This window comes from Staurois parvus, unplaced genomic scaffold (assembly GCF_062004578.1).
Source record: "Staurois parvus isolate SC_StPar_1 unplaced genomic scaffold, SC_StPar_1.0 ptg000530l, whole genome shotgun sequence".
Taxonomy (NCBI): Eukaryota; Metazoa; Chordata; class Amphibia; order Anura; family Ranidae; genus Staurois; species Staurois parvus.
In genome coordinates, this window is record NW_028318326.1 from 10,622,115 (window position 1) to 10,636,905 (window position 14,791).

At 40.3% G+C, this 14,791-nt stretch overlaps 1 protein-coding gene across 2 annotated transcripts in view; it reads right to left on the reverse strand.

Moving 5' to 3' along the window:
- The window catches only part of METAP1D (methionyl aminopeptidase type 1D, mitochondrial), a 284,813-nt gene that overhangs the window by 146,295 nt on the left and 123,727 nt on the right, over positions 1–14,791 (reverse strand). For both annotated transcript variants that reach the window (XM_089690510.1, XM_089690509.1), the window contains exon 2: positions 7,520–7,689. In XM_089690510.1, the coding sequence (XP_089546636.1) occupies positions 7,520–7,689 (170 nt within the window). The remainder of the gene's footprint in view (positions 1–7,519; positions 7,690–14,791) is intronic.

The window sequence follows — 14,791 nt, forward strand, 5'->3', positions numbered from 1 at the left end:
AACTGTCAGGAATGCTGCAGATACCAGAAACACGCTTATTGGAATAAATTGGAGTAATGAGTGTGAATTGAGAATTTGGTTATTACAGTCTGTCATTTTTGATGAAATGTAGTATGACTTTACATTTCTTTGCTTTCTCATTTTTAGAATGTTGTCATCACAGAAAATACTCAGAGAACCTTCCTCTTCTCAGGTTGTGTAAATGGAAAAGCTCTTACCATGTCTTTCATCTGCGATGTAGGGTTCTCGGTGGTGGAATGTTGGGTTGTAGAACCACTGTCATTTTGTAGAAACCAAAAAATGTTTTAAATCTGACAACAGATTTTTTTTCTTTTTAACAGACCTTACAGAGAATTATAAAGGGACAGGAAGGAGGGCAGTAAAGGAATGTGTACCACATACCACACAACCCAGTCCTAAGTCACCTATCTTTACCGCCTAAGTGTGAAAGCACAAAACAAAACCATGATCTCATCAAATCTCTTGTAGTCGGGTGTTTCACTGGCTGCTGAAGGAGCGCTTGGGTGTTCCCCCACCCATTATTGTGTAGAGGACAGAGTAGGAGTCTCTTGCCTGCTCCATTCCTGCTAGGCTGCTGTACAGCATGGGCTCTGTGTGCTTGCTCCTTCTCCTTTCCTCCACCCCTCCTGGCAGCAGTGGCAGGAAGATGAAGATACAACTGCTGAGGACACTGGGATATGTAGTCCTGGAGGAACGCTGCACATAGGAAGCTAATGAGGCTGAAAACTACAACACCCAAATATCCCTGCACACAGAGGAGAACAGAACAGATTTTTACCAGTTTTTGAACTCAGGGACTTATGTGTGGGAACCAAAGAGAGCACTAACCTGTTGCCGTGTTGTGTTTAGCTCTACACCTGTAGAATCTGCGGGTTAGGGTGGGTCCTCTGTTCTTTGCCTCAAACTCTTTAAGAACCTCAGCCCCTCTGACACACTAGGTTGAGCATATAAAGCATTGAATATCACAGAATTCACTGATTGTAGAAATGGATTAACAATGCTAATAACAATTTAGCATACAGGGTGATTAGAAATAAGGACTATGCATAAGATGACACTTGATGTCCAGATCAGCATAAATGGTAGCAAGGTCCCCTTAGGTGCAACAGTGAGCAGTAATAAAACTTGATTTACTGAACACAGGTTCTATACTGCCAAAGGGCATTTATGACAACTATGCCCGACTGGAGGTGCACTGTCCATAGAAATGAAGGAAAGGGGAGAAGAAAACAAAGGGAAATTGCAGGATGGTTTTACGGGAGGGGCAGTCCTTTATGCTGTTCTTCTACCAGCTACTGTTGGGTCCCCTTTAAGAACCATTGATGCACTTAATGACAATTTTGATAGACCCGCATGCAGCAAAGGTGCAGTCTAGATGCAGTATACTCAATATCCTGCCTCCAGTAACTCAGTCCCTGCTAGCAGTGTGAGCAATGGGCAATGCCCTCTCACAAGTCCCTGTGGTGTGGCTGTAAGCTCTGCTGTAAAAAGGGGGGGGCCCCTCAGTCTCTCCACAGAATGCCTCTGGAGATTCAGCAGTGGGAAGTAGAGGGTGAGAGGATGCCTTGGTCTCCCTGCAGCATCAGCACAGATGTGATCACTACTGTCTGTGCTGTGCTGCCTCAGGTGTTTCCACTGGTCTGGCCTCAGTCTGGTCAGTATGGTTCCCTCAGAGCCAAGAGAAAGAGTCTATCTGAACAGTCTCAGAAAAGCAGCCATGCACCTTCTTGCCCCAGTGCCTCTAAAGAATTATAGTGCAAAGGGTCCATAAGCTCCACAATATGGCTTACATCCTGGACTTTAAATCCCATGATCATCTGCATTCTGCATAGCATTCCATAGTCTTTTCATGACTATAGTTCTCTCTCTGATGACTGGAGGGGACGGTGCCACACATCATTCAGCATAATAGTAGAATGTTAAAGTAAACTGATTGTAAAGAGGGAAATATCCCCTTCTCCATGTTTCTGTAGTCCAGCACCTGGCTACATCAGTACCGTGAGCCAGAGGACTGAGCCACAGAGAAGTCTTACAGGGAGGCTTAAGGAAGACAGACCTGTTTGCAGAGTGTGTGTGCCTGTACTCACACAAGAGAAAGAGCCACCGAGGACCTGTATGAGAAACTGGATTCCTGAGGAAAGAGCCAGAGGGACAATCAAACACACAAGCAACCAGAGCAAAACCCACTGCACTGCTGGGACTGGTGAGCCTCTGCTGTGTTCATTAGTGCTGCTGACCAATCAGGAAAGGGCTGCCCTATTTGCCTAGCATCCCCAAAGTTGCACTGCAGGCAGTTTAAAAAGACGGTAACACATGCACCACAATACATCTCCGGTCCTAGCATCAGTTGGCTTAAATTTGTAAATTAGGCACAAGGTACTTTACAGCCATCTTCAGGGGGTACTCCTTTCAGGAACGTGTACACCCACTCTTGGGGGTGTATGTGCAGAGTGCATTTGTTTTATTTTTCAATCAGAGAGTGAATGTGAGACTTCTTTTATTGCCATTCATATTTTTCGCTGTTTATGCAGTTCTTTATTAATGCTGCATATCAGGTTAACTTGGTTTAGTATTATCGTGGTCTAGGTTAATGGCCATATCATAACCTAGTACTCACCTCAGTTACTTTACTGCAATTTAACAGTCTTTACCTGTTTATTATTGGTGAGGCATTGCTATTTACTTTGCCCTTCTTTACAATATACTTAGTTAATGTGCAATCCAATAGCCTGTTTTTTTTTTTTTTTCCATAGGCAATTATAGTTGGTAATATTCTAATACCTGAGCTAATATAGGTCTTTGCAACATCAGGTAACCAGGTGCATCAGAGGGGATGAAGTGGTTCATAAAGTCATGGCAGATAGCAGAGGACCCATCATACCAAGTAGATCCTTCGGTAGCAAGTGCTGCACCCCAATTTTCAGAAAATCTGCTCTAAGGCATGGCATGGAAATATTACACATTGCAAAAATGTAATTTGTTGCTATATGAATTACATTTGTTGCTACAAAATAAATTTACTAGTTCATAATTGCTATCTATAGTGATCAACAAAGTATTCCTGAAAGAAGTTCCACTCTGGAAGTCAGAGGTCACCTGCAGTCTGATAGTTTCTGGCCTGTTCACTGCCTGACCTCACACACTGTTTAAAACTTCTCTGATTGTGAAATGTGTGACATCAGGCAGAAGACAGGCAGCAGGTTTCAGATTTTAGGTGACATCTGACCCCCTGATGTTCCATCTAAAGTGTCAGGCTCTGACAAAGCAAGGACACTAATACAGAGGAAATTTACATTTTTCATACGTAAGCCTGCAGAAACACTTACCGTAGAACATTACCCTATAACATAGATCCTTAGTGTTTTTTTCTGTCACAGGTCCAGCAGGTCAAATTGTGCAAGTTCTTTTCACATTACTTAAAGTGTTTGTAAAGCTTTGATTTCATTTTTTTACTCAATAAACATGTCATGCTTCTCTGCTCTAATTTTCCTTCAATGGCCCTGAGTAAGCACCTAAACAGAGGAAACACTAACTAGTGACTGTTGAGTCTGAAGGACCATACCATAAGTAACAGGGGGGGGGGTCCTTGGTGGGCTAACATTAAAGTGTCTGTCAAACAACGCTCTATAGAGAGCACCCAACTATTTGGGATGGATACACCACATACATGATCACAGCATAACAAGATTAAAGGAGAACCTGTATATTTTATTCATCATGAAATACATGTGAAAGTGAACAGTTTTTCACAAATATTCTTGCTAATGAATACTTCATGTTTTAAAAACAGTTTTCTTTTATGTAATATATTATACACTCAAGGGTCACTTTATTAGGTACACCTGTTCAATTGCTTGGTAACACGAATTGCTAATTACCCAATCACACGGCAGCAACTCAATGCATTTATGCATCTAGACGTGGTGAAAACTACTTGCTAAGGTTCAAACCGAGCATCAGAATGGGGAAGAAAGGGGGTTTAAGTGACTTATGAATGTGGCATGGTTGTTGGTGCCAGATGGGATGGTCTGAGTATTTTAAAAACTTCTGATCTACTGGGATTTTCATGCACAGCCTTCTCCAGGGATTACAGATAATGGTCCGAAAAGGAGAAAATATCCAGTGAGCAGCAGTTGTGTGGATGAAAATGCCTCGTTGATGTCAGAGGTCAGAGGAGAATGGGCAGACTGGTTCGAGATGATAGAAAGGCAACAGTAACTCAAAAAACCACTTGTTACAACCAAGGTATGCACAATACCATCTCTGAATGCACAACACGTTGAACTTTGAAGCAGATGGGCTACAGCAGCAGAAGACCACATCGGGTAGAAAGGTGTACTTAATAAAGTGGCTGGTGAGTGTATATGATATGATTGACACTGTGGCTAAAATTGCTAATTATGGCCACCATCTTTGTTCCTTTTCCTCACTAAGTCTACAAGCAGGTGTAACAGTCTGAAAACACCACAACAGTTCTAGAATGAGGAAATGGATTGCAGTAAAACAGTGCGTCCTGGAGTAGTTTGGATTTTTTTATAGTACGGAAAAGAGTGTGGGGTGCAAAGGAAACAGAAGGCTGCTCCTTGATCACTGGTATCCTCTACCCTTTGAAGGACCTTAAGTGAGACTAGAAAACATGGAAAGAAATGAAAATGAATGTGTGAGTTCTAGTTCAAACAATGATATCTGATAAAAGTTGGAAGCCAATGCGTTTTGGGGGCTGTAGAATCATTTTTTTTAGGGCTTGTGATTACACAGTGCATTCGCTGCAGCAGTAGTGTGTGTGTCAGAGTTTATATGTGAATAGTCTCTGTGAGGAGAATGCATATATAAACTCTGACACAATTGTAGCGCAAGACAGATAGGCACTAGAAAAAGAAATCCAAATCAATGTATGTAATATAATGATGAAATGATTATAAGGTTGCAATAAAAATTCCTCTAAGTGAGCATTAGGATAATAACCAAAAGTATGTTCTTAGTGAAAATACATCACAGTTTCATTTTATTATTCAGTGCAAGACATTTCAGCACCATTTACCTCCTGCATTTCAGCATTGCAGTTTTTTTACCTGGGTTGTCAAGACCATAACCAATGGGCACAGCTGCGGGCCATGGCTGATGAGCGCAGCTTCCCCCCCCCCCTTCCTTGCTGTGGCCAATCAGTGCAATGCTGCTCTCATGGACAGCCAATTTAACTCAGTGCAGCTCTCAGCTCACTGCCCAAGCAATGATTCTTGTAGCTAACTGTCATTCCCTGTTTTTCTGTCGTGAGTTCTGCTAGTACCCCTTGCCCTTTCTATTTAACTTCAATGAACCGACTTTTAGCTTTGTATCTTGTAGATCCATGTCTTTTTCCTGCCCTGACCTTTGGCCTGTTCCTTATTATAAGTATCAGCTGCCTGCCCTGGCCTCTGTTGAATATCCTGGTTATCCGTATTTGCTGCTTACCCTGACCTCTGGCTAGTATACTTAACTGTGTTTGCTGCTTGGCCTGACTTCTTGCCAGTGTCCTGGTTACAGACCATTTCGGTGTGATCCACAGTCCTTTTGACTGCTCTAGTCTTATACCATTTGATTAGCTCCTGACCCATATACATTGCTGTTCATGGTACCTAGGGTAGTGGCAACCTGGGGTCAGCACGCAGCCAGTCCAAACCCTAGTGAGGGGGTCCTTTTTGAATGCTGGCTGGCCCATAGCCTGCATACCTAGGGATATCCACTGTCACCTGCTTTTAACTGGAACCGTTGTTAAGTACCTTGGCATGCTGAGAGACACATTCCACAGTTCCAGTTTCCAACACCTTTTATTTCCTGTGTGCTCCATTCTCCTGGGAACCTGTTCTTGACCTACACTTAGCAGGTATACCTACGCTTGTTACCCTGATGCCATGTAGTAAAAGGGTCCATGCCAGTGAAGGCACTACCTTGACAGGAAAACTGGTATTTAAATTCAGGAAAATCAATCAGTATCCATGTTTGTCTTTTCATGGACTGTGTGTACATCTCCAGTTGGCTGGCATCCTTGCCCATTGCACAGGCTCGTAGTTACTACAAGCATAGAGGGCTCTCTTTTTGACTCTAGTACAGTATGTGCAATGTCTGTTTCTTCTGCTACAAAGTTCTTCCAAATGAAATGTCCAAAAAGAAACACAAATAAACATCTATTGATATTTGGTAATATGGTTTTTTTTTGCTGGCGTTCCCTTTTAATTAGAAACAAACTATCAAAGTTTGTTGTCAGTTAAATTTAATCTTTTTAATGCTTAACATTTATGAATTGATCTTTCATATCATGTTTTTCATTATTTCTGCAACAGCTTTCCTTTGCAATTATTTAGGTATACTGTATGATTCCATTATAATTAGACTGCAGAGCATGCTGGGCTTTCAAATTAGAAAGCCCAGGACTGACTGTTCACTTGTTTACTAACTGCCGAACTAAAAGTCCATAAGGGTCCATACAAACTCACAACAGGGAGGGGAACCAGTCCTTCCTTTAATGAATTCAGTGATGTGTGAGTTGTGATTTGACCTAAATAACACAAGATGAAAACACACAGGCAGTTCCAGATTTTCACATCTGCAAATTACCGTACAAAATCTGGGGTCAAGCACATCTAGAAAGCCACCTGCCGGCTGCAAATGGTAAATACAAATAGCCTCATAAGCAATATTTCATATTTACCTGAAAATTAAAAATATTTTTTTTTTCTAAATTGTTATGCTTTCTTCCTGAGCGCAACTAAAATCCCTGTACATTTCCACTTTAGTGAAAAAAGAACAAATCATCCCATCAAAAGTAATAAGGCTAGTTTACAATTAGCCAGGCTCTTTCTCCCAAATGAACAACTTTTTATCACAATTACCCTGGAACTTTCTGATATATGGGACTGCTGAGCGCTCAGCCTTTGGAAGGTGAATTGTGCAGCTCGCTGTCAGCAGTATATAATGCCACATGTATTATTATCACAAGCAGGCTATTTTTTCAGTTTGGAAAGATGGGAATAGTTATGTGGGAAAAAATGAAAAGGAAAAAACCTTATTATAGTAGCTTATGTTTTTCTTCAAAGGTAACCACATCAGTTTCAATGTAGACTCATCAGATTCACAACAGTCCATCTAATGACAAAGGCCCAGGTTGGATATCGACCATAAAACATCTTATTTACTTAAATCATTTACTAACATTATGGCACATTTTACAAGTTGGCTGGCCACTTCCTTGGTGTTGATGCCCACCTGCTGCTGTCTGCATCATTGAAGAGATTGCCTGTAACTATCTATCTGGAGGCTGATCACACCTATGCACTGATTACCTATTCTTCATAACACTGTCTGGCTGGGAGAGGAGTGTACGCAGCTCTGCTGTTCGCATTTAAATCCCAGGCTATGCCTGTGGCCCCCTGGCTGTCAGTAGATGAATGTACTTGATCAGTAGTGCAGTCAACCTTTATATTGACGGGGAAAAGAATGAGATAATAGAAATTACAGTTACCTCGGGAACTGGATGAGCTGGGGAAACTGTACCTGGCCAAACTATACTATAAGCAGTGCTTCTTTGTCTCCGCAAAAAGAAACATCTCCTTTGTTGAATGCTCAACTGCCTGTGTAAGAAGATATGATTGATTGGTGCAGAGAAAACTCTTTGACAGCCAGTCACATAACCTGCAAAGAGAGACGTGAAAAGAAAAATATCAGTTAATATATCCTTTCATTTCTCAGACATTGTCAGATTAACTGTTGAATCGGCGTTTGTATTTAGCTGGATTTTAAGAAGAAAAGTGAAAATGTGAACTTTTTAGTTCTTCTGAAACTACATTTGTTATAAATACTGTACATTGGAAATATAGAAATAATTAAGGCACAGTAAATGTCCATTAAGTAATATATCTACTAAGAGCATTATGTAGGCTGTCACTGTGGGGCTACACCGGAAAATGTGAGTTGCTTGGCTGTCTCTGGCTTCAATACTTTAAGCATGCAGAATGCAGATTAGGAGAGTCAGAACTCCTGATCCACAGACTTGTTCTGGGTCAATGACTAATACTTATTGGTACCAAAGCCATTGGATCATTAAAGCAATGTATTCAGAAGGAGATTCTTTCAGCAATGCCAGCCTCTGTGCATCCTCAATGAAGCTTTAATTTAGCTCAGAACCAGTGCCCTTGGAGTGCCACCTTTTCATCTTACACGCAGATAGGCATCCCATGCACATAGTGTTGACTTTTAAGAGACTTCTTTCGACATTTCAGCAATTTAGAAATTTATCCGTAAACAAAAAGGATTGATGCACCAAACTGGAGACCGGAAAATGAGCAAAAAGTGGAACTTTTACAAATCAATTTCATACCATTTATTGATAGCAATATTAAAGAAAAATTCAAATAAGACCTATGGGCATCAATTCCATCTTTGTGCTCATTTTACTTTGTCCAGTTATAATAAATCATGTACTATGAATTCTTACACTTTATAAAATCTCATGTACCAGGGCTAGCTTTGCCACCATGGAGAAGTAAGAATTTGCTACCATCTAAAAAGGCATGTGCACCTCTTATATAAACATATACAGTGCCTTGAGAAAGTATTCATACCCCTTGAAATTTTCCACATTTTGTCATGTTACAGCCAAAAGCGCAATGTATTTTATTTGGATTTTATGTGATAGACCAACACAATGTGGCACATCATTTTGAAGTGGAAGGAAAATGATAAATGGTTTTCAAATTTTTTACAAATAAATATCTGAAAAGTGCATTTGTATTCATGCAAGCCCCCTCCCACCCCGAGTCAATACTTTGTAGAACCACCTTTCGCTGCAATTATAGCTGCAAGTCTTTTTGGACTTTGTCGTCTATACCAGTTTTGCACATCTAGAGAGTGAAATTTTTGCCCATTCTTCTTTGCAAAATAGCTCAAGCTGTGTCAGATTGGATGGAGAGCATCTCTGAAAAGCAATTTTCAAGTCTTGCCACTGACCCTCAATTGGATTTAGGTCTGGACTTTGACTGGGCCATTCTAACACATGAATATGCTTTGGTCTAAACCATTCTATTGTAGCTCTGGCTGTATGTTTAGGGTCGTTGTCCTGCTGGAAGGTGAACCTCTGCCCTAGTCTCAAGTCTTTTGCAGATTCTAACAGGTTTTCTTCTATGATTTCCCTGTATTTGGCTCCATCCATCTTCCCATCAACTCTGACCAGCTTCCCTGTCCCTGCTGAAGAAAGGCATCCCCATAATATAATGCTGCCTCCACCATGTTTCATGATGGGGATGGTGTATTCAGGGTGATATGCAGTGTTAGTTTTCCACCACACATAGTGTTTTGCTTTTAGGCTGAAAAGTTTAATTTTGGTCTTATCTGACCAGAGCACCTTCTTCCACATGTTTGCGGTGTCCCCCACATGGCTTCTCACAAACTGCAAATGGGACTTCTTATGGCTTTTTTCAACAATGGCTTTCTTCTTGCCCCTCTTCCATAAAGGCCAGATTTGTGGAGTGCATGAATAATAGTTGTCCTGTGGACAGATTCTCCCACCTGTGCTGTGGTTCTCTGCAGCTCCTCCAGAGTTACCATGGGCCTCTTGGTTGCTTCTCTGATTAATGTTCTCCTTGCCTAGCTTGTCAGTTTAGGTGGATGGCCATGTCTTGGTAGGTTTGCAGTTCTGCCATACTCTTTCCATTTTCGGATGATGGATTGAACAGTGCTCCATGAGATGTTCAAAGCTTGGGATATTTTTTTATAACCTAACCCTGCTTTAAGCTTCTCAACAACTTTATCCCTGACCTATCTGGTGTGTTCATTGGCCATCATGATGCTGTTTTTTCACTAATTTTCTCTAACAAACCTTTGAGGGCTTCACAGAACAGCTGTATTTATACTGAGATTAAATTACACACAGGTGGACTCTATTTAATATTTAGGTGACTTCTGAAGGCAATTGGTTCGACTAGATTTTAGTTAGGGGATCAAAGTAAAGAGGGCTGAATAGAAATGCACGCCACACGTTTCAGATATTTATTTGTAAAAAATGTTGAAAACCATTTATCATTTTCCTTCCACTTTACAATTATGTGCCACTTTGTGTTGGTCTATCACATAAAATCCCAATAAAATACATTTACATTTTTGGTTATAACATGACAAAATGTGGAAAATTTCAAGGAGTATGAATTTTTTTTCAAGGCACTGTAATTAATGGATAACCTAAGGAAATACACTTTCCTTCTTGCTGTATTTTCCCAGATACAGCGATCCTAATACTGGGACCAACTGCAGTATTCTTAGCTCAGAGCTTGTGGTCTGTACAATATTTTTGAGATGGAATTAGTTGCTGCAGTAGAAGTCTAAAGGGCCACCATTGTAGCAACTAATTCTGATAAGACAATACCAGGGGCCTGTGTTTTACATGAACTTGGAAACAGCAGCACAGAAGTGTAATTAACACTGTACACTAGCCTACCTTTGTAATTTTAGATAACACTTGTGGAACTCCCCTTTAACATAATATAGCAAGAATTGAATTTATTCTGAGGGTCAACACAAGTACAATTGTTTCCACCAATGTTCATGCACACACAGCATTCTTTGCTCTAATCAATGATGCTGAAGAATGTTATTGGTCAGCAAGCACACTGACATCGGAGTGTAATCCAGTTGGACTGCCATTATGGGTTTTAAAGGAAAATGAGTAACTACAGTAAAATAAGTAAGCATAGGACACTCATGAAAAAAGGGACAGCATACAAACTGCAGGCATATAATGATCCTAGATTCCATGTTCCAGGTAGCCAGAGCCAGAATTTGAATTAGGCACTGAGGGCTCATGCCTACAAATGCTAATATACAGGGAAAGCTCTAGTCAGGGCTAGATCCCAGTATGACAGCGGCTCCTGCAACACAGGCCTGGACCTGGCTGTCATTTTGACAGCTGGGACCCAGTCTCTGTTCTAGGAGAGATGGAAACTGCCCCAATATATAGGACCCCTAAATGCAACTCTATTTGCAGGATCTCTTTATAATTTCATTATAATCAATATTATTCTTACAATGCATTTTTTTTACATTTTAGATCAAAGGTGTTTCCCTTGATCTCACATAATCTCAGGTAAAGTAACTGAAAAAGTCTCACCTTTGCTAAAAGATTACTATCAAAACATCCCTAATTAACTAAACACATGCAAAATAAGTTTTTCCCCCCAATTTGTTACATCTTTTTGTCATAAAAAATATTTTTGCAAGACAATATTGCCATGTATGTATTACTTTGTTATCTTTGTTAATTTCCATATTGTATTTAAATTTTTTCTAGCCAACTCCTATTACTCTGAACAATCTTGATATTTGTAAACGTACACATTTACTCCCTTGAATTTTGTTATATGCATCCACTATGTCCTGTCAGTAGGCACTGCTGTGTCACACATTTCACAGCACCTGCCTTCTGAGCTAGTGAGGTGCTGAGTGGAAGAGTATCAGGAGGTGGAGTCAGTACAGGATTCACTGCTTGCAGGCAGCATACCATGGGATATGTAGTCCTTAAGATTTGAATGCAAACAGCAAAGGAGAAGGTGCAAAGCATGCAGGGTGTCCAGGAAGTTGTGGAAAGAGATGGCACATATATATTGGATTGTCAAATATAATTACATTATTTGTATTGTTATTACAATACTGATGTTATAAAATGAAAGTGTATGCTGTGACTATAGATTTCCCTTAAGTAATGACAAGTTAATGAGAGTGATTGTTGAATCAATAGGATCCCGGCTAAATGTTCAGGTACAGCAGCTGATGTGGTCAAATCCACCTGCTGCTCCAGCCCCCAGTACCTCCGGATCATTGCTACATTCAAATTGTTGATTTTTTTTCAGGTGATTTAGGAACAAATTTGTTTCACACAGCATAACAGGGGAGTGGCTTGGGCATTGCCTATTTATGGGGTTGTTTAAAGCACCTGATTTTCTGTGTTTATAGGCTCTGACATGCAAATCAGGCCCCTGGCCAATATACCCCACAACCTAATTGCATTATGTCACCAGTTTTACAATCAGTGTTCATTTTTTTAACCTTTGATGTTCTAATCAGACAACAATCACTTTGATGAGGAGGGCCATAGCATTGCTATATGTAATTGCCACTTTTTATGATGTATGTATCCAGGACAATCAAAAACAATTTAGTTTTCACGGACATTAGTAAACTGATTAGTTGCTGCTACTGCACTTCGCACATCATCATGATCTTTTATAGAGCATAACAGATAATGTCTAATTCTAGACATACAAAAATCAACCTATGATCAATTATTGATTTGAAAGTTGCAAACAATATTTCATTCAAGAACAATAATTTGGAAAACAAGAGAAAAGATTGGATTGTACACATTCTAATGGATTTCCGACAGGACAGATTTTCTTTTTCTGATGGAAGCAATTTTTAATTGATTGAATTGCCCATTTTCAAAATAGATTTTCTAGATATAGGATTCCTTCGTCAACACGATTGTTTTATGAAAATCAATGCATGTACGGCCTGCAAAACAATTAAGTAAAACCTGCTGTCAATGTTATTAATAGGGAAGAGATTAAAAGGCCAATATTGTTTCCTAGGAAAATGGTAATCTTACTAGTATGTGTTCCATAAGAGGTAGCAGACAGGTTTCCTGAATGAACAATTCAATGAAAGACCTAATGAAAGTAATACAGAGTGTAATGGTCGAGCACATTGGCACATAAAAAGCTGTATGCAACAGCTATGTTATTCAGGTCCCAAGTCACCATTCTATTTTGTCAAAAGAAGAGACATAGCTGCAGTGACCTTCCCTCTTTCTCCTCCTTACAGTCACAAACTTAAGGCTCCATACCAGAACATTCTTATCAGATCTTTGACCAGACCCATGCAGACCCTCTCTGTCTACTATCTGAATCCACACTTCAGTCTAGATGCCCTTGTAAAACCATCACATTTGCAAGCTTGGGCAACCTGGAAAACAAACCGATATCCCGCCAGAGCACTTCATCATAAATACCGCAGCTGGAGTCTTTAGCAATAAACATTTCTGCCTTGGTAGAATCAATAACTTCAGGGTATTTTAGAACTTATGAGATAATAACAATACAGTCAGAATAAGAACATATGTACCTCCATCAGTTAATTAGTAATGTTTTCAGCACAAACACCCCTAAATTAGTCAATATGGGGAGCCAATGAGATGAATTAACCCTGCTAGGTAAAGTAGACATCCAAAACATGTCATATTTATATCCATTTCAATGATAATTCAATGCTGGACAATAACATGCAAGTTAGCAGACTGTAAACAATAGGTATTCAGAGATATTATTACCTATAGAAAACTGGATCTGTTGCATGATCGTAAAACAGAGACATCCCATGACCACCCTTCAGCCTCTTAATTGGACAGGTCATTTCTGACAACACCCCTCTCATGGACAGAAAAAAAAAAGTCTGAATTGCAAGTTGAAAGCTCTCGTTTTACCATCAACAAGCAGGAAAATCTGCAAAGACTTGAGAGCAACTTTGCTCATTATTTGGACTTTGCTGAACGCACAGAACGTGGACATTGGTAAGTATTCTGACCCTCAACACCTTTTTATTCCTTTATTGCAAAACTTTCCTTTGTTTTCCTTATACTTTTTTACTGTCAATATTTCGCTGCCAGATTGGTCTTTGCATTTTTTGTACATTTAAAAAATAGAAATCCAACATGCCAAACCTTAAATTTACGTGCACCTATGAAATTGCTTCAAACTTCAGTACCCTATATTTTCTATAGGTGACACTTCAAAACCCCTCTATAGGTCATCAGTTTAGTGTTACAGAAGAGGTCTGGTGCTAGAATCATTGCTCTAACTCCGCTGTGTGCGGCGATATGTTACGTGTATTATGGTAAAATGTTTTCACGCGTAGGTGACTCGTGTGTATTTACGTTCGTACGTGCTTATCATTTTTTTGGGGGGATGTTATGTGCTTGTAACTATTTTTTTTACAAGAAAAATAAACTTTTTTTACTTAAAACTTTTTTCCCATCACATAGGGGACACAAAGTCCCCTATGTGATGATTTTTTGGTGAGAGTTTCTCTTTATTGAGACATGCAGGGTCTAAAAGACCCTGCATGTCTCTTCTCTGATCCATTAGATGCATTGCAATGCAAACCGCATTGGCAATACATTTTTCTAGCCGGGAAGGTGAAAGCCATGATCCGGAAGTAACATCATGGATAACGCCTTCCAGGTCACACAAAGAAGGGTAGGGGAGTGGACGCTTGTCCACTCTCCTTTCTCCCCTCCACCCACAGGAACCCGCCATGGATCTCCCCGGGCCCACAGATAGGCAAGCAGAGCCCGGATACATGGTGGGAGTGCACCCGTGGGGGGGGACCATCACCGGGGGCTGTGGAAGCAATCGGCAGCAGCGGAGCCGTCTGACTGCTTCCATCTGACAGGCAGGAGTCTGTCTGTAAATTTTAGACACAATCCTGGTGGCTGCAGCCTCCGGATTGTGTATAAACCCCCCCCCCCCCCTGTCAGGTCCATACGGCGTATGGACCTAGCAATGAAAGGGTTATATTTTTAAAAGTGTTAAAACTGTCTCTGATGCCCTAACGCAAAACATAAAGAATCTCTGTCCCTTAAAGAGTGCTACTGTAGTGTAAATCTCTGGTGTAAATCACCTGTCTATGGTGACAGCATCTTACAGACGTTCATTCTAAAGTCATAGTTGATACTGCAATATTTGTGAACGTT